Genomic DNA, 19,937 nt, shown 5'->3' with positions numbered 1-19,937 from the left:
AACTCAGCAGACATGTGTAGGTTCACTGGTGGTTTTGGACAGTAAATAAAATGTCTATGTCACTTTGAATGACTCTGTTTACATCTCAAACACTGAATTATGCAGAAAAATATATTTGGTGGAATTCCCCTTTAATGGAATAGTTACTCAGGTAGAAGTACAAATAACTTTTAAAAGTATCAGAGCCCGAAAATGTCTGTATAAAACTGCAGTGGAACGTCATAAGGAGGTTTGTATACGTTCCTGTTCTTCTCATTTTGGATGCTTTTTGTCTAAAATAAACAAAGTAAAGCTCCAAAGCGAGAAGTGATCAACGGTAAAGAAGAACAGGAGCTGAACCAGCAGCACAGAATGAAGTTAAACCCCACAAAGAGAATTAGGAGCTCAGTGTGAAGGACTAACAAGGAACGGAGGAAACGTACAGGTTTTCTTCACACATGCTTAAGTGCAAGTAAAAGTATCATCTGAAAATACTTACAAAAGTACAAATGAACTGAAATACATGAAAGTGAAACAATGGAAGTGTCTCTGATGATGTACCACTTTATAGAGCATTATTTATTATTCAGTGTATTTTTTTCTTTGTTCAGTTTTTCCTCACATAAAAATAAGGATTATTTCTTTAATGTAGGCGTTCAGTTTCTTTAACATCATCTTTTATTTATTTATGTATTTATTATCAGTGGTGGACAGTAATAAAGTAAATGTAATTCGTTTCTGTACTTAAGTATTTTTTGTGTATCTGTACTTTACTGAAGTTTTTCCATTTTGGGTGACTTTTTACTTTCACTCCACTACATTTCACAGTCAAATATCTCACTTTTTACTCCACCACATTATGAGAAATCTGTCGTTCCTTTTGGTTTATGTGTGTATAAAAACGTAACGTCAAAATAAAAGAGGCGCAAAGCAAGAACACCAATCAGGCACAGGGGTCACTTTGTTTTGAGCCTGTTTTGAGCCTGTTTTGACCTGTTGGTCATACCGACCCAGTGCAGCACACGGTTCAACATCAGTGCAGCAGAGTAAAATTTTGGGAGTGTCTGTTCAACATAAATGATGGACTAACCTAACTTTGTGTAAACAGACCACAATACAGAAATATGTACACATATGCAGTTGTGACTGGCATCGAATTTATACAAACACTTTCATTTTATAGTAAATTAGTTTTGGCTAGTTTATGTTTATGAACAGAGACCTACAGATGCAGTTTAGTAAAGGAAACTCATTTGTGAATCTGAGTTTAAAGTTTTTATTAAACTTAAACTTGCAAATAAATCTTAAACTGAAACTTTGCTTGTTTGTAAAAAGTGATTTCAGAGCCACTCAGTTCTACCTGATGGAAACTGTTCGCCTTCAGTGTTTTGTGTTTATGATAATTTTAATAGACATCAGCGTCACTAATTAATGACCTTCTATTAAAAGACTGGTTTACCAAGAGAGACACTGGAGTATTTTCACCTAAAATGAGTTAATGAAGCGAGTCTTGTTACATAAATGATAACAGGACATTAAAGCCATAATTAATCTTTTAGTACTGTCACGTTTGATACTTAGGTACATTTGAAGGCAAATACTTTTGTACTTTTACTCAAGTGGAGGTCTAAAGGGAGGAACTTCTACTTTTACTGGAGTAATATTGTACCTTGGGTGTCTCTACTTTAACTCAAGTACATATACTCAATATTTATACTCATTTTTTTGTCTTTATCAGTGACTCAACAGCAGGCCTCGTGCTGTTCGCGGTTCTGGCCGGCAGGAGGCGCCGAAGCGCTTCACGGCGACAACAAAACCCGCGAAGAAGAAGAGCGCGGTCGTTAAGTGCTGAACAACAGCGGCGCAGTTCGGAGCTTCACAGCGCGAAAAACACGAATTTAAACATCTTTTTTATGTAGAAATACAGATTTAACACTGCTGGGGGTTTATAAAACCAGAAGACAGCTGTATCCGGTGATGTTCAGGTACGTTACGCGGCCCGCAGCGCTGTTTTGGAGAGTATTAGCCGCTGTGTTTGTGGTAAAGCTGATGTGCTGGAGGGCTGAGCGATACTGATGATGAATATCACGATATTTTCCAGATATATCTCGGTAACCCGATATCACATCTATAAGTTAGTGTTAATGAAGTGAATGAGTGTCTTAAATGCTGCTGCTCTGTTCTAAAACAGTGCTTACAAACCTGACACAGCTACAGCGGCCCCCCCAAAAGTGTTTGGGCGCTTTGACCATTGTTGGACTGTAGTGAAGTTCATTAAGATAAGTCATAAACTGCTGACCGTTTGTTTATGAGGAAAACACCTGTAGCAGAACATCCAGCTGATGGTTGTGGAGCCCGTAAAGTGAGCTGGTTATTAGTCTTCAATTAATAGTTTTCAAACTTAACTTGTGGCTCCAAAACAGTCATTAGCGGGCTCAGTGTGTTCATTTGCAGCCTCAGTATGTTCATTTGTTTGCTCAGTATATTCGTTTGCGGGCTCAGTGCAGTAATTTGAGGTCTCAGTATATTAATTGAGGTCTGAATGTAGTAATTTATGGCCATCCCTTATTACAAAATCATCACCATGTCACTTTAGGGGCTCTGTAGACGGTGGACTCTTAGTGTAGAGGTGAAAACTCTGGGGCTGTGTTTTCTTACAGTAGTTTTCTCAGCTTGTTTTCATGGATGGATCATGAACTGAAGTGTACAGAGGCAGATAAACTGCTCAAGCCATAATGATATGAAACCCATAAGTGGTGGATTGACGTTTTGTTTCCTTACCTGACGAGTATTAAGTACGGCACATATGTCCAAATACTTTTGGGGGCCACTGTAGCTTGTTTTGGTTGGACTGCTGCTTTTTTTGCAAAGCGCCAGGGAACCTAAATCTGTTTTCTGTCTGAGTAGATAGATAAATAGATAGATAGGTTCAGCTTTATTGCCAGCATTTAGTACAAGTACAAGGTAACTACCAGAAAAACACAGCAGTTTAAAACACTAAAAACTGGCTAGTTTTAAAACTTTAACAACTTATAATAAAACAAGTTTGTTGTGTATCAGTACGCTGAGAGACGAAATATCATTCAGTATGATTTCAATGTTAGATAATTTAGTCAATATACACAATATACACCGATCAGGCATAACATTCTGACCACCTCCTTGTTTCTACGCTCATCGTCCATTTTATCAGCTCCACTTACTATATAGGTGCACTTTGTAGTTCTACAGTTACAGACTGTAGTCCATCTGTTTCTCTGATACTTTGTTAGCCCCCTTTTACCCTGTTCTTCAGTGGTCAGGACCCCCATGGACCCTCACAGAGCAGGTACTATTTGGGTGGTGGATCATTCTCAGCACTGCAGTAACACTGACGTGGTGGTGGTGTGTTAGTGTGTGTTGTGCTGGTCTGAGTGGATCAGACACAGCAGTGCTGCTGGAGTTTTTAAACACTGTCCACTCACTGTCCACTCTATTAGACACTCCTACCTTGTCAGTCCACCTTGTAGATGTAAAGTCAGAGACGATAGCTCATCTGCTGCTGCACAGTTTGTGTTGGTCATCCTCTAGTCCTTCATCAGTGGTCACAGGACGCTGCCCACAGGACGCTGCCCACAGGACGCTGCCCACAGGACGCTGCCCACAGGACGCTGCCCACAGGACGCTGTTGGCTGGATAATTTTGGTTGGTGGACTATTCTCAGTCCAGCAGTGACACTGAGGTGTTTAAAAACTCCAGCTGCTGTGTCTGATCCACTCAGACCAGTGCAACACACACTAACACACCACCACCATGTCAGTGTTACTGCAGTGCTGAGAATGATCCACCACCCAAATAGTACCTGCTCCGTGAGGGTCCCTGGGGGTCCTGACCACTGAAGAACAGGGGGCAGAGAAACAGATGGACTACAGTCTGTAACTGTAGAACTACAAAGTGCACCTATATAGTAAGTGGAGCTGATAAAATGGACAATGAGCGTAGAAACAAGGCGGTGCTCATAACGTTATGCCTGATCGGTGTATATGTGGCTGTGTTAATCAGTCTGGCTGTTGGAGTTTTTGGTACCAGCCTCTGATGAAAATGGTACATTATGTCTGGCATTATCAGTTAAATATGCTGAACTGTAAAAGGAAAGACGTTTTAGCTTTTAATCCACATTATTTCATATCAGAAATTCAAATAAGTAAAAAGCAACAGTTGTAAGTGCTAATAAAAACAAGTTTGACATGTATTCAATTCTGACATGTTAAAATTGAACTGTTTGTCCATCTTTAGTCAGAATTCATGCATTTTCCACACCCATTTGAACGAAAAGAGCATTTTAAAATGTATTATTTCAATGTTCAAAAGTAAAACTTAAATTTTGACCAATTATTACACATTCAGATTTCTTTCTTTCTAGTGAAAATTGAACTGTTATATTTCGCTGCTGTTGGAAGAAAACCTCGTCTCCAAAATGGTAACTTTACAGGAGAAGGAAAAAACCTACTTTACTGTTAATGTAAGTCAATGGAACCAGAATTTTTTCCAGGTCATTTTGGGTCGTTTCTTTTGGTCCATTCATCATGAAATTTACACACAATGTAAAGAACAACAGGCATTTTCAAATTATGTCAATAACTGAGATATGAGGTTTTCTTCTGACACCAGCGATATAAAGGATTACATCCAATGTGTCTTGGGCAGTTTTGCATTGCCCACTTCAGTGTGACGTGGTTCACACGGCAGTTCCTCCTGTTCGCCAGCGTATGTTCGGTGTCCTGTTCCTTCAGACTGATTAACCTGTTCTTTCCACACGCAGCTGAGGCTGGAATGACCACGTCACAGAGACCTCAGAGCTCCAGGCCTAAAGGTAAAGGTCATTCAGTGCTGGGTCATTCGCTGTAGCTGTTACTGCAGTGCAACGGAGAGTCTTACTTACTGTGTTATTCTTCTTTGTGTTGTAGCTGGACACTCGGATATGGAGTTCCAGACCCCGGCTGTGTCGGAGAAGTTCCAGAGCCGCTTTGGCTGGAGGCCCAACAGAGCTGATAGTGCGGACACCGGGCTGGGCACCACGACCTCTGACAGCGCAGAAGGTGAGAATATTCTAGGCTGCAAAATATTGAGACGGTAATGAATATTGTGAATGAACTCTTGGTGATACAGAGAGTGATTCGGTCGTGAACCAGACCTGAGAATGACATATCACTGCTGTCGGGACAAAACCTCGCATCTCCAAATGGTAACTTTACAGGAGAAGGAAAAAACATGCTTCACTTTTAATGTAAGTCAATGGAACCAGACTTGTTTCTCAAGTAATTTTGGGCCGTTTCTTTTGTTCCATTCATCATGAAATTTACACACAATACTAAGGACAACATGCATTATCAAATTATGTCAAAAACTGAAAAACGTTAAAAATGGAGATTCGAGTTTTTCTTCCAACAGCAGCGATATACTGAAATCTCTCCTGTGTTGTCATATTGTGAGGCTTGTGTTGTGTTTTATGACATTTTTGCCAACGCCCAGCCACACTGCAAGTGCTAGTAGTGGCAGATACGGTGTAAAAAGTCCTGAAGGTGGCAGTTCAACTGCTCTCATAACATGGAATGTTAGAATCAATCAGTTCTGTTATAATCTACCAATAATTTTATTCTAATCAGTAATGGACCATAGATAGTATAGCTGTGCCTTCAGTTTACGAATGCGCGTTCTGACTAATGTTGATGTTCTAGTATCCCCAAGAGTTAATGAACAGATATTGGTTCATCGTAGTGAAGAAAAGACGAAAAGAAATGGGGGGAAAAAAGGAACTTCGGCTGAGATGAATGAAGAGTCGGTGCCGGTACTCCTTTAGGTGACAGCTCTGGTGTTAAGAGCCTAAAAAAACAGTAGCACAGGTAGCCTAGTTAGCATTAAAGCAGCACCACACCTGTCTCCTCAGTCACGTCCTTATCAGCGCGTCCTTGCAAAAATGCGCTCGTATGAGTTTCATAGTGTAACGTACACATTTACTCCCTAAGCTGAACAGACTAAACTAAACGTTTTACGGTCCTGTAAAAACATAAAATCAGCCGTTTCACTGAATTGTTTGTCTGAACGTTTTCTCTATATATTCACATTTTTCTGTGAAACGCAACTGATACCCACATAGTGATTTCAGATTTTGAATACTGGCACCTCGAACAGTAAACAGAGTACTCGAGTACCTGCGCACATCCGTACCTCAGTTCAGGAGAGAGACGTGCAAACCTGGTCAGAAAACGAGAAAAAATGCTCAGGACTGCAGCAGTGCTGATGAAAACTGGTGCTAGTGACCTTCTTTTCCATTCATACTGCAGTTTTCTGAAATGTATACATTCTGTTTTTTCTCAAAATAGAATTGTCTTTGTAATGTGAACTTTCAGATGCTAAAATCCAAAAAATGTCTGTCAATCGATGTATTTGGTATGTCTTTAAAATGATGAGTTGAGCCATTTTCCTAGAGAAATCGCAGTTGAGTCGTATCCCTAAGGCTTGAGAGTTACAGAATTCAATGGAGGTCCATTGTTGGCGAGGGAGTACCGTTATTGGCGAGGAGGTGGTCCGGTGTTGGCAAGGGAGGTCCATTGTTGGCGAGGGAGGGCCTTTGTTGGCGAAGGAGGGCCAGTGTTGGCGAAGGAGGGCCAGTGTTGGCGAAGGAGGGCCAGTGTTGGCGAAGGAGGGCCAGTGTTGGCGAGGAAGTGCCACGTTGGTGAGGAGGTGGTCCAGTGTTGGCGAGGGAGGTCCAGTGCTGGTGAGGAGATGGTCCATTGTTGGTGAGGGACTGTGTTGTTGGTGAGGAGGTCCAGTGTTGGTGTTGGTGAGGGAGCCCATTGTTTGTGAGGACCTCTGGTGTTGGTGAGGGAGCCCATTGTTGGTGAAGAGAGGACAGTGTTGGTAAGGGGCTATCATGTTGGTGAGGAGGAGCCCATTGTTGGTGAGGGAGCCTGTGGTTGGTGAGGGAACTCGGTGTTGGTGAACAGGGGACAGTGATATCCTGCTGGTTTCTGTTTGGAGGCTGAGGCTGCTGGTATTTTTAGCTGTAGCGATGAGGTCATCACGGGCCTCCTTGGAGAGCTGGAAGAGTGCGTTATATTATAGTCCACTCCCAGAATTCCCAGCAGCTGTGTTTGGCCTGCGCTGGGGATCCTCGTTAGGAGGGCATGAACTGGAAGGCTGAACGGAAAGAGTGAAGCGCTTCCTCCTCCCTGCGCTGGAACACGGATAGATCAGCTGAGCTGCACTCAGAGTGCACTGCAGACGTTTGATCTGAACAGAGATCTACGCTGCATGTAACGATTGCACTGAATTTATGATCTAAGTATTATAAATATATATGCATCACAACATCTTAAATGACTGCAATTGTTTTGGTACAGTTCAGAATTATTGTCAGAGTACACTGAATGGGTAAATGTAACTGTGAGCACAGTAGTGGTTTCAGTGTTTCATGTACTAAATGATGTAATTTATCACAATAAATAGCACAACACCCAACACGTCACAGTTATAGAATATATACAATAAGAACAAAACCCCCGGCTTTTTATTTTTATATTTTCAAAAATGTAATGTGAGTATTCATTCGTTATGTTATTATTCATTTCTCTATTTAGTTTTTGGGAGCTTTGTCTGTTTTTAGCCTGTTAGGCTGACTTTACACGGTGAAACTTTCATGCAAGTAGGTGCATGTTGTAAATTGCCTACAACATCATTTCTGTGTAACTTGGAAATTACATGAAGCAGTACAAAAACTGTTGTGATCACATTTCCTGCTTTCTTTTGTTTACATTTATTTACCCGAACCCAACATTCACTTTCTGTTTGTTGCAGCATTATATGACTTAAATCGTACAACTGCAGTCAACTGTAGTAACTGCGATCATCTCTATAAGTGCATTATGTAGTAACTGTGACAGGCCTTAGTCCAGCCCCAGCGTTATATAATTTTCTTAAAGGGGAATTCCACCATTTTTTCAAAATTTCTGCATAATTCAATGTTTGAGATGTAATCAGAGAGATTCAGAGTGGTTTGGTGTGAAATGGTTCAGATCTCTTTACAGTGGTGGTGATAGGAACCAGGGGTCGCCATGACTACAACACAAATATAGACATTTTATTTACTATCCAGAACAGTCATAATTTCAACACACTAGTTAGCCACATTAGCAGTGTGTATTTTTGATGCACCAAACCCACACAGATGGAATTGGAGGCTTATTTATTGCTGTTTTGAGCAAAACACTGTTTTATAACACAGAAATGGCAGTAACTCAACAAATGATGTGATGTCTGGCTGTAAAAATACATCGTATCCAGATAACAAGGACTGGGCAGTATGACAATATTCACTGTTATTATGATAAATTTTATCACAAAAAGCTTTGTGTGAGAATATGATGGATTCTTCAGTACTTAAAAAATAATTTCCACTTGCATGTTTGATTACAAATAAAGCCTAGTTAGTCCTGATTGACTGGTTTTAGTGCAGTGTTTTGATGGTATAGTTTAAATGTGGCCCTGCTGTATCTGTTCCAGCTTACCAGATGTTGGAAAACATCATCATGAAAATTGTGACATTACATTTTTTGACAATTATGGCCATAAATCTGAGAATGTTATACATACAGTGAATGCATACATTATTTAATACTATTATAATCAATTATAAAACACCAGCATCCAGAACTGATGTTGAATCATCACCTTCAGAGGCGTTTCTACACTGATATCCTGTCTAAATGGCTGAGCTCTGGTGTTATTCTCATAAAGATGTGGGTGCCAAGCAACCCGAGCGTTGCAAACCTTCCTGAGCTGCAAGCTTCAGTTTGTTTGGCTGTAAAAGTGCAGCTGGTTCAGTTAAACTCCTCCGCGGCGCTGACGGACGGAGGGCTGTTTCCAGGTGGGACGCGGGTTCTGTTAGGAGTGCTGAGGGTCTGGCACAGTCGTGATGGGAGTTATCTCGGCTGGGGTGCGTGTTGTGAAGGAGGGGAACTGTTTAGACTTGTCCAGAGTTCAGGCTGAAAATGAGAGAGTACTTAAAGAACGTTCCCCGAGGCAGAACACAGCGGAACGCTTCTGTCTGCTAACAGGCACAGCATAGAAATCAGATTTATGGTTTACCTCTGTGCTCCAAATGTAGTTAATCAGCCGAGACACGTTTGCCTATAAAACACTCTGCTCCAGTTAAGGCTGTAAGGATCATATAAATTTAGCTGTTGATTAATTGTCATATAAATAACTGATTTCAATTGTGTTCTCTGGTTTATTGTATGCGGCTATTAAAACACAAGCCTAAATTGCTGGATTATTGCCAGCTGTGTTGGGTGTAGCTAATGCTTACTGTACTGTCGAATTAATACTGTCACACAGAATCATGTGTGGAGTCCAGCAGAGCTACATGTTCTTCACCAGAGTGAAAACAGAAGCTGAAAAACACTGATTCTGCCAGCATTTGTGCTCCAAACATTCGGATTAGCTGCATCACTAACAAATAAACAGACACTGCTCAGAGCTGCTCTCTAAACATGCTGGAGTTAAGAGTCAAAATAAGTGTTTTTGTTTTTATAAGCCCCCCTGCAAATACATGTACTGCTTTGTTTTCAGTCCAGCCCTAGTGTTATATAGTATTCAAAGGGGAATTCCACCAATTTTTCAAAATTTTTGGATAATTTAGGCCTTGAGATGTAAACAAGTGATTCAGAGTGATTTGGTGTGAAATGGTTCATTTTAGACATTCGTTTCAGATTCAGCGCTGAGGGCTGCGGCGTTATTGTTTCAGAATTTGGGCGCCGTGAGAACCTGCGGCAGTAATAAGAGCACAAGCTGTTAAACTGGGACACACAGAGATAAAATGAAAGCATGTTAAACACATTTAAGAAACACTCCTTCAAAATACATTCCAACTGCTTCCACAGAAGACTCTTGAAGGATCAACATGCTTCTGGCCTTTGTTAGCCATTAAAGGAGAATTCCACCCATTTTTCAAAATTTCTGCATAACTGAGTGTGTGAGATGTAATCAGAGTGATTCAGAGTGGTTCAGATGTCTTTACAGTGGTGGTGATAGGAACCAGGGGTCGCCATGACTACAACACAAATATAGACATTTTATTTACTATCCAGAACCACCAGTGAACCTACACGAGTCTTCTGAGTTTATATGGAATGTTGATGATGGAAAATAGTGGAAAATCTGAAATAATAAATTTTCTTCAGGGACTATTTTGCCTCAAAACTCCTCTCTCTGCCATGAATTAAATCTGTATTCTATATATGGTTCTATATAGAACCATTTTCCTTACTAAAGAACGTTTACACCACCATCTTTTTAAGTGTGTACAGTGTGGCTGTGAGGAGATCTTTTCCAGTGTGTTTAGATTAGCAGTTCAGTTGACGTGTGTCGATAATGAAGTTGGGTTTAAATCCGACTCGGGCGGCGCGTCTCTCTGTAATATGAAACCGCTCTATAAATACTCATAACCTTTCTGCGTGAGCGCTCTAACAGAGCCCTGGGAAACAGAACTGACGCTCCAGTCTCACCTTGTCTGGGCTTGATATTACGGTTTGGAAGGACGCGGTAGGGTTTGACGTGGAAATGCAGCGGGAGAAGAGAGAAATCAGAGCTCAGTGTCTTACAGCTCGCTGGCCTGTGGATGGAAATGCTGCCTTCTGTTGTTTTTGCTGGTTCTGTTTGTGCCGGTCACTTTAAGGTGAGTTTGGTGACTCAGTATGGATCATTTGACATGTAGAAGAACCTCGACAATCTTTTTACAGAGTGGGGAAATCATTAGATTAACATGGTATTTAAAAGGACTATCTTGTAATTTTATTAGTGATGTTCTTTTTTATTATTATACTGGTTTCGCATCTGTTGCTTGTTCACAGCTTGTTCCTGGCTCTGTTTGTCAGAATTGCACATTAGAAAGATTAAATTCAAGCCACTACACTCTTAAAGATGGTTCTTCAAGGGTTCCTTAGTGAAGACAGTTGTTCTATATAGAACCATGAACTCTTAATGAACCCTTTGCATGCTTTAATGGTTCTTGCATGGTGAAATGGCTCTTCAGATTGATGGAGAATGTGTTATATGGTTCTGTATAGAACCTTTTTGAAAAGGGTTCTATATAGCACCAAACAGGGTTCTGCTGTAGTTACCGGTTTGACACAATAACAATAGCAGAACCCTTTTTGGTGCTATGTAGAGCCATATACAGTACATTCTCCATCAGTCTGAAGAGCTTTTTCACTATGCAAAGAAACATTAAAGCATGCAAAGGGTTCTTTAAGAGTTCATGGTTCTATATAGAACAACTGTCTTCACTAAGGAACCCTTGAAGAACCATCTTTAAGAGTGTAGTAGCTTGAATTTAATCTTTCTAACGTGCAATTTTGACAAACAGAACCAGGAACAAGCAACAGATGCAAATTTGCAGTGCGAACAAAGGGAGTCCATTAACATAGTTTGACCCCCAGTTCCAGTGAGTGGTCATGAGGACCTCAACCTGAGCGATAAAACAGTGTTGATATTTATTAAAAGCAAATATGTTTTCTGTGTTATTAATGCACATTTGACATCATTTTTCTGCCCTGTTCTTCACTCCATTATTAACAGCCAAAGGGTTAACTTTAAGCAGCTGCTATGTTCGTACATTAGGGGGCGCTGTGTGTCCTTCTCTATTTTGTACATTCTATACATTCTGGTTAGTTTTTGTTTCACATTGCAGTTCAGTGAGTTCACTAAAGAGCTCTGCGTGGCACACCTGCATCCTGCCGTCATCACCTGCATGGGCTGCGTCTCCCTGAACTGGACACTGATTGGTTTGTAGATGAACGCCTGATAGCGGCGTGTGGTCAGTCTGGCAGGCGGCCTTTTCCGTCTGAATGGAGATAAATGAATATCCCCTCTCTCTCAATCTCTCAGAGAAAGTTTTTTATGCGTTTTTTTGTTTTTTGTTTTTTTTTTCAAGTTGATTTTTGACTTTTTCATTGGGCCAAATTACAGTTAAATATTCAGTCTCCTCCCTGTGAGCTACCACGGCTCATTTTTACCTCCCTCCTGGTTTTTTCTTCTCCTGTTGTTTAATTGATGATATCCTGCCTCAACTTCTTGTAATTGGTCCTAAAGTCCAAACAATCCAGAGAATGCTGCAGACAAACCAAACCATGGTTCAGTTTGACCCCTACCAAAGGTCCGGACCAAACAAGGTTGGCATGAAAGCACCCTTAATTTCCAGACTGGGAGGACAAGAAGTCTAGCCATTCTCTAACAACAGAGCAGTCGAGTGGGATGGTTGGCAGAGCTGCTAGCATCAGCTGTTTTCAGAGAGGAAATTAAGGACAGTGGGGGGAAAAAACTGTTTATTACACCACAATAAGACGTTTTTCCCAAAATGTTGCTCAACAATGCTAATGATGCTAAGCCACCAATTAGCATCATGCAAATAATGTTATGCTATCTCATAGCGCATGCAGCCTAATAATCTGTTAATAATCCAAATAATGGCTCAATCGGAATACAATACGTCCATGTAAACACCTCAGTCAGAATAGTCTAGTCTGATTGAGGTAATTCGGAATACATTTTATGTCCGATTGATCGAGCTGGGTAATCCTGTAAATAATCTGATAAATAGAAGAATAATATCCGTGTAAACGCCTGTATCTGATTACATTCCCTATCAGAAAGTTTAAGTCCGTTCCGATCATGTTCGTCACGTCATAGTGAGAGTTTATACCGTTCAACATGGCGGAGCAGAAACTGGTCTGCAGAGGAGACGAAGTTTCTGCTCTGATCTTTAAAAGACGGCGGTGGGACGGACGTCCAGCTTATGTGTCTCAGAACACGACGTCTTCCTCTCGGCCTTCTTTAATGAGGACGTGTGAAGGACGTTTTCCTGAGTCTGACATCATTTTAAAGCAACTCTGACTGGACTCACGTGATGCTGGTTGTCATGGTAACGTCTACACTAAGTGGTTCTCTATGTATGCGCATAATACATAGAGATCTGATTGCTTGTAGTGAGCCTGTAAACGGAGATTTTCATCAGATTGTTGAGTAGAGCGAGAATAAACACCTCAGTCTTGATCTATAATTGGAATGTGTTCAATCAGATTGGAGAAAATCTTTGCGTGTGAACACAGACAGTGATGGTAACTTTAAAAATATATGACACATTCGCATTGTGGGCTGTAAAACAGGAGTGAATACAATAAGATGTACAAAGTTATGAATAAAATAAATAGATTTAGAGAGAAGGCTATACAGTGCAGTTAATTAATTAAATGACTAATTACAGACCAAATAAACTCTCCTTCTGAGGCAATCCAGACATAAAGTGTCTAAACCTCCTCCAAGGCTACGTTCACATTATCAGGTTAGAGTGGCACAAATCCGATTTTGCCCTAGTGTGATCTGATGTTTTCAGAGCTGTGTGGACACAAATCTGATCTTTTCAAATCCGACCGAGCCACTTTCAAATGTGGTCCTAGATCAGATACGTATCTGATTCGTGGCCATGCGACCTTAATGTGACGCTCAGATCGGAATTCATGCGAAGTTAAAGCCTGTAAACGGTGGAAAAGCAGCTCATCTCACCTTTTTCTCCTTCGTCTCGCTCTAATAATGAAGCTGAGAGCTGATCAGAGTTAATGATCTTCTCAGCGAAGCTCGTTCTGCTCGTTAGTTTGTGCTGATGATGAACGTGATTCGTTCACGTGACGTTACTGAGTAGGATGAGCTCATGAGGGTCATTTCAGGACGCCGGTTCGTCACATTAATGACAGATTTGGGACACTTACCTAAACGAGTGTGAACCATCCTGTCAGAGAGATCGGATTTGAGCAAAATATCGGATTTGAGAAATGAGGCTTGTAATGTGAACGTAGCTTAAGAGGGTAAAAACTGGGTGGAAGTGATCTTTGATGTTCAAGGCCTTTTGTTAGAGGTGAGTCTTGTAAATCAAAGGTAATGATGGTAGAGGATGACCTGAAATGTTAGATGCGATCTTTATTTATCACCGTCTCCAACTGATTCTACTCCACACGTTACACTGCTGTACCACGTTGTGATGGAGAAGGTGGGCACACAGTCTCCGTTCATTCACAGCCACTTTGTCATAATCGGGCATACAGTTCATTTAAAATTGAGATTTAGGAAATAAGTGTAATAATTATCAAAATCACATCATGTGGAAGCATAAATTCTAATAAGCCTCTACTCTGAGTTCACACTCTCACCCCCTCTCTCCTTCTCTCTCTCTGGTAGAGTTGTGCAGCTCCAGCAGCAGTCCGTCTTTCCAGCCAATCCGGAGTCAGATTCCCATCCCCACGGCTCATGTCATGCCGTCCACGGCCGGAGTCCCGGCCGCCTCGGCCCGCTCCAGCTCGTCCAGCTCCAAATCCTCCCTGTCCAAATCCGCATCGTCCCCCAACCTGGAGGCGCAGGGTGGGGTCACGGCAGAGGGGGGTGGAGTTAAACAGGACTGCCTGAGCCGCTACCGCAGCCTCGTCAACGGACTCGATCACTCGCTCTTCCCCATGGCCGATCACACACGGCTGGACGAGGAGCACCACTTCGAGACCCCCGCCATGGAGCCCACTCTGAACCAGTCCAGCCTGCTTGGAGGTATGGCTACAAATTGTGGACCAAATGACTTATTATAATATCGCAGTTAATTACGCGTAGCTACAATATAGACACGTTTATGCAGCTGTAATCTGACCAGTAGACAGATGTTTACGCAGTCATCACCTGAACTGTGAATACACGTTTACACAATTATAATCTGAACAGTAAAAAAAATTATTGTGCGGTCATCACCTGAACCATAAATACGTGTTTACACAGCTGTAATCTGAATAGTAGACAGATGTTTACGTAGTCGTCATCCGATCTGTAAACGTGTTTATACAGCTGTAATCTGAACAGTAGACAGATGTTTACGTAGTCGTCATCCGATCTGTAAACGTGTTTATACAGCTGTAATCTGAACAGTAGACAGATGTTAATAGTCGTCATCCGAACTGTAAACGTGTTTATACAGCTGTAATCTGAACAGTAAAAAAATGATCATGCAGTCATCATCTGAACTGTGAACAGATGTTTATAGAGTCATAATCTGACATTTACACAAATATTCACGTATCTTTTGAACTGTGAACACGTGTGTACGCAGCTGTAATCTGACCAGTTGACAGATGTTTACGCAGTCATCACCTCAATTGTAAACGTGTGTATGGAGTCATAATCAAACCACTGGACAGATGTTTACATAGTCATCATCTGAACTGTAAACATGTGTTTACACAATGATAATCTGAACAGTAACAAAAATTATGCGGTCATCATCTGAACTGTAAACAAACGTTTACGCAGCTATAATCTGAACATGAACAGATGTTTACACAGTCGTCATCGGAACTGTGAACACGTGTTTATGGAGCCATAACATGATCAGAACACAGATGTTTACAGCTCAGATGATGCCTTTGTAAACACATGTTTATGCAGCTGTAATCTGACCAGTAGACAGATGTTTACGCAGTCATCGTCTGAACTGTTAATGTGTTTGCACAACTATAATCTGAACAGTAAAAAAAAAATGATTGTCATCCCCTGAACTGTAAACACGTTTGCGCAGCTCTAACCTGAACAGTGGACAGATGGTTACATAGTCATCTGAACTGTAAACATGTTTGTGCGGCTCTAATCTGAACAGTGGACAGATGGTTACATAGTCATCTGAACTGTAAACATGTTTGTGCGGCTCTAATCTGAACAGTGGACAGATGTTTACATAGTCATCTGAACTGTAAACATGTTTACAGAACTATAAACAGTAAAAAAAAAGTTATGTGGTCATCACCTGGACTGTAAACACGTGTTTATGGAGTCATAATCTGAACAGTAGCCAGATGTTTATGCAGTTATCGCCTGAACTGTAAACACGTGTTTACGCAGCTGTAATCTGATCAGTAGACAGATGTTTACGCAGTCATAATCTCAACTGTAAAAATTTGTTTACACAACTATAATATGAACCGTAAAAAAAGTGACCAGTAACCTGAACTGTAAACAAATATTATGCAGCTATAATTTGAACATGAACAAATGTTTACGAAGTCATTATCTGAACTGTAAACACGTGTTTATGTAACTATATTCTGAACAGTAGACAGATGTTTACGCAGCTCTAATCTAAACCGTAAACAGCAGTAATGCTGGAGATAATTTCATATTTGTTTAAAAGGTGGTTGATTTTTGGTGTTTTAAAGACGTGCAGGGGGTTCAGTACAGTATGATCAGTGTAGCGCCTGTGGTGAGTTGATCTCAGAATACATTCAGTAATGCGCTGAAAGCCATGATGAATCTGATTATCGATATGATAATAGGACATTTTCATGCTGTCTGGAAGTCTGCATGTGTTGGATCCTGTGATATTGCAAAGGCCAGTATCAGGATAATGATTAATGACCGATATGTTGGTCAGGTCTGCTGGGAGGATACAGCCCAGACGTGCGGATGCAGCTGCACATGACCGGCCTCGGGGACGGCGCTGAATGTCGGACTGATGGATACTCCGGCGTTTTAGAACAGACTTTTAAGATTCTTCCTGAAGCCAGAACGGGAATCCCCTGCTCTTCGGACCCCTGCGGTAAAAGGAGCGTCCCCCCGGTCCCTGTAGATCCGTCAGGCTGGCAGCAGCACAAACAGAAACTGGAGAGTCTTCGTCTGCAGGTGGAGCAGATGCAGGTGAGTAAACGCACTGTAAACACTGACTGCACAAAATTATTAATTGCAGTTGATTATGCCAGTTGTATTTGATTACGTATTACTTTTAAGATGATGTATTTTAGTTTTAGTCAGGTTGTAGCCACATTGCTTTCAGTGCTTTAAGTAAAAAAGCATTTTTGTCCACCAGCTTTTTTCTTATTATTATGTAATTTTTTTTCAGTCTTCTATATGAAAGTAGATTCGATTAATTTCTGATCTCCATAAAGATTAATGAAGACAGCTTTGTCTCCTCTGTGTACTCTTGGAATACATTGGAATCAGCAACAATCATCTCTAATTGTGATTTTCCTGACCAATATTGTGCCTCTGATTTAAATAGTGATTATTTTCTATAAATTAATGTCCAAGTCAAAGTTTATTTATATAGCACTTTTTACAACAGGTGTTGTCACAAAGCAGCTTTACGGAAAAATCTGGGCAAGAGCCCCAATGAGCGTCGCCAATGGCGACAGTGGAAAGGAAAAAGGAGTCAAGAGGAACCAAGACTCAAAAGGGGAACCCATCCTCCTCTGGTCGATACCGGATAGCAAACAATAACACAACAGCAGTATGACCTGTTATTTTGGCCAAGAAGCCCAGAACATCCACTTCTTCTGGCTTGAGGCTTGAACACGTATTGTAGAGCGTATTGTGACAGACTGCCAGTTAGTCGTGGTCGTGATGTCACAGCACATGGGTGTTTGCTTGCTTCTGATTGGTCTAACTCAGTGGTCACCAACCCTCTTTCTGGACAGCTGTTCTCTGCAGATTAGTTCTAACCTGCATCTAATATGCTGCCTCCGTCTCATCTAACACTAACGCATCTGATCCAGCCAACCAGGCACTGCTGAAGATGTTAATTGGCTGGCGCAGGTGTGGCCAGGTGTGGTTGGAAATGGACTCTGCAGGAAGGTAGATCATTGAGACCTTTGGATCATGTACGGCTTCTCCAAAGCATCCATTCTATTGATCAGTGCTTTTCAATGGAAATTGTACAAGCTGTGTCAGCACTGATTGTCCTTAAACTGTCTGAACTAACTCATTAGACGGAACGTCTGGATTGTTTTGGGCATCCAGTTTGGGAATAAATGGGTTAGATCTTTTAATCAGCGCTCATTTTTAATTTAATAGCATTTCTAACTTTGCCCTCCTTTGCAGTTAATGACCGGCGGGAGCGGTCAGTACCCCTCTCTGTACCCATCAGCTCTACAGGCTGAGAGTAAATGGGAGGCCGTGGTGAAGGCAAACGAGAATCTGCTTAAGGAGAAGGAGCTCATCATCGAGAGGTATCCACCAATCAGCTTCAGCTTAATCTCTCTGCTGTGTCCTGAGGGCATTTTGACGTTTAATAGATGAGTTTTAACTTGAGGTTTATTGCTTAGAATATCTTTAAAAAAGTCTTTATTTATTATTATATTTATTATTTATTATTATATTTTATTTTTATTATGTATTATAAGTTCATTTCTACATGATCAGTTTCTAACCGCACTTTATCCCTTACAATTAGACAAGCTGTGTTTGTAACTGTGCCTTTAAAAATGACATATATGTAAATGAGTTCTGCTCTGATTGGCTATGCTTCGTTCCAATAGCAGTCTGTGCTGCAACACTCTTCATAACTCCTTATGACTTTACGACTTCATGAAAACTGTGAAGCATTTTATTGTATTGTCTGCTGTGTAAATAGTTCTTCTAGGTACATTTGAATATTCAGTTTTTGTTTTTAACAATAATTCAGAATCTTTCTAAAATAATCAAATTAATTGTTTCTTAAAGAGTCATTATTGAATCAAGGCCACTTATTCCCTAACGGGGCTTTTACACACACAAACATTGTCCATTTTATCAGCTCCACTTACTATATAGGTGCACTTTGTAGTTCTACAGTTACAGACTGTAGTCCATCTGTTTCTCTGCATACTTTGTTAGCCCCCTTTTACCCTGTTCTTCAGTGGTCAGGACCCCCATGGACCCTCACAGAGCAAGTACTATTTGGGTGGTGGATCATTCTCAGCACTGCAGTAACACTGACGTGTGTTGTGCTGGTCTGTGTGGATCAGACACAGCAGTGCTGCTGGAGTTTTTAAACACTGTGTCCACTCACTGTCCACTCTATTAGACACTCCTACCTTGTCAGTCCACCTTGTAGATGTAAAGTCAGAGACGATAGCTCATCTGCTGCTGCACAGTTTGTGTTGGTCATCCTCTAGTCCTTCATCAGTGGTCACAGGACGCTGCCCACAGGACACTGTTGGCTGGATATTTTTGGTTGGTGGACTATTCTCAGTCCAGCAGTGACACCGAGGTGTTTAAAAAGTCCAGCAGCACTGCTGTGTCTGATCCACTTAGACCAGCGCAACACACACTAACACACCACCACCACATCAGAACAATATGAATGCAGTGATTTATTTCAACATTTCAGTCTGTGCTACACTAAATCCAGTTAAACAGGACTAATTATGTTCTGTTTGCAGTGTAACATGAAGTTCAGTGTTCTTTAATTACCGCCCACATCCATGCTTTACTCAGAAGAGGTTATTGTAACATAATTTGTCACGATTATGATAAAAATCGCCATTTTACACACCTCTATTCTTTTGTGTCTTAAGTTTTTAAAATCTACTTTTACTTTGCAAAATTAGGAAAACCTGTATTCCACATTTTAATTGGCTGCTGATATGAATTCCATATTGAAATATCACAGTTTCTGCAGTATTAATATTAATCATAACCCTGTTGTTGTTGTTGTTGTTGTTGTTGTTGTTGTTAACCCTTGTTGTTGTTTACGGTCGTGTTTCAGGCAGAAGCAGCAGCTGTGTCAGCTGGAGCAGCGTCTCAGAGAGAGCGAGGTACAGATTCACTCGGCTCTGATGGGCCGTGGAGCTCCGTTTACCGACATCTGTATGTTACGGCTGCAGGTCAGTGCGCAGTGCTCGCCCGCTCTCTCAGCGCTCGGACACAACAGCCTGTATCACACATTCAGAGAGGTGTTTAAAGGGGAAGTCTATATAGACAAAAATGCACAATAAAACAAGCATGCTGCCAGCATCCCACTAGGGTGTGTCGGTGTGCAACATGACTCATCCAGTTTTTCTGAACACAACGGGTGTTTATTTTATCTGTTTATTTATTTATTTAATTATTTATTTACCTGCAAACACACATTTCCAAAATTT

The 19,937-nt window shown here is 41.0% G+C and overlaps 1 protein-coding gene across 2 annotated transcripts in view; it reads left to right on the top strand.

Moving 5' to 3' along the window:
* Window positions 1-1,807: 1,807 nt before the first annotated feature.
* Window positions 1,808-19,937, top strand: part of cep85 (centrosomal protein 85) — a 28,475-nt gene continuing 10,345 nt past the window's right edge. The window contains exons 1-7 of one of the 2 annotated variants that reach the window (XM_036558817.1): window positions 1,808-1,964; window positions 4,781-4,831; window positions 4,926-5,057; window positions 14,248-14,607; window positions 16,472-16,734; window positions 17,914-18,041; window positions 19,562-19,679. In XM_036558817.1, coding sequence (XP_036414710.1) covers window positions 4,792-4,831; window positions 4,926-5,057; window positions 14,248-14,607; window positions 16,472-16,734; window positions 17,914-18,041; window positions 19,562-19,679 — 1,041 coding nt within the window. In that variant the 5' untranslated portion in view covers window positions 1,808-1,964; window positions 4,781-4,791. Of the gene's footprint in view, window positions 1,965-4,780; window positions 4,832-4,925; window positions 5,058-10,485; window positions 10,694-14,247; window positions 14,608-16,471; window positions 16,735-17,913; window positions 18,042-19,561; window positions 19,680-19,937 lie in introns of those variants that run through there. The other variant, XM_036558818.1, reaches the window with a different exon arrangement.

The sequence above is a fragment of the Colossoma macropomum genome, unplaced genomic scaffold (assembly GCF_904425465.1).
Source record: "Colossoma macropomum unplaced genomic scaffold, Colossoma_macropomum, whole genome shotgun sequence".
Classification (NCBI taxonomy): domain Eukaryota; kingdom Metazoa; phylum Chordata; class Actinopteri; order Characiformes; family Serrasalmidae; genus Colossoma; species Colossoma macropomum.
Note: the sequence above shows the minus strand (reverse complement) of the source record. Positions and strands in the feature narration are given on the sequence as shown.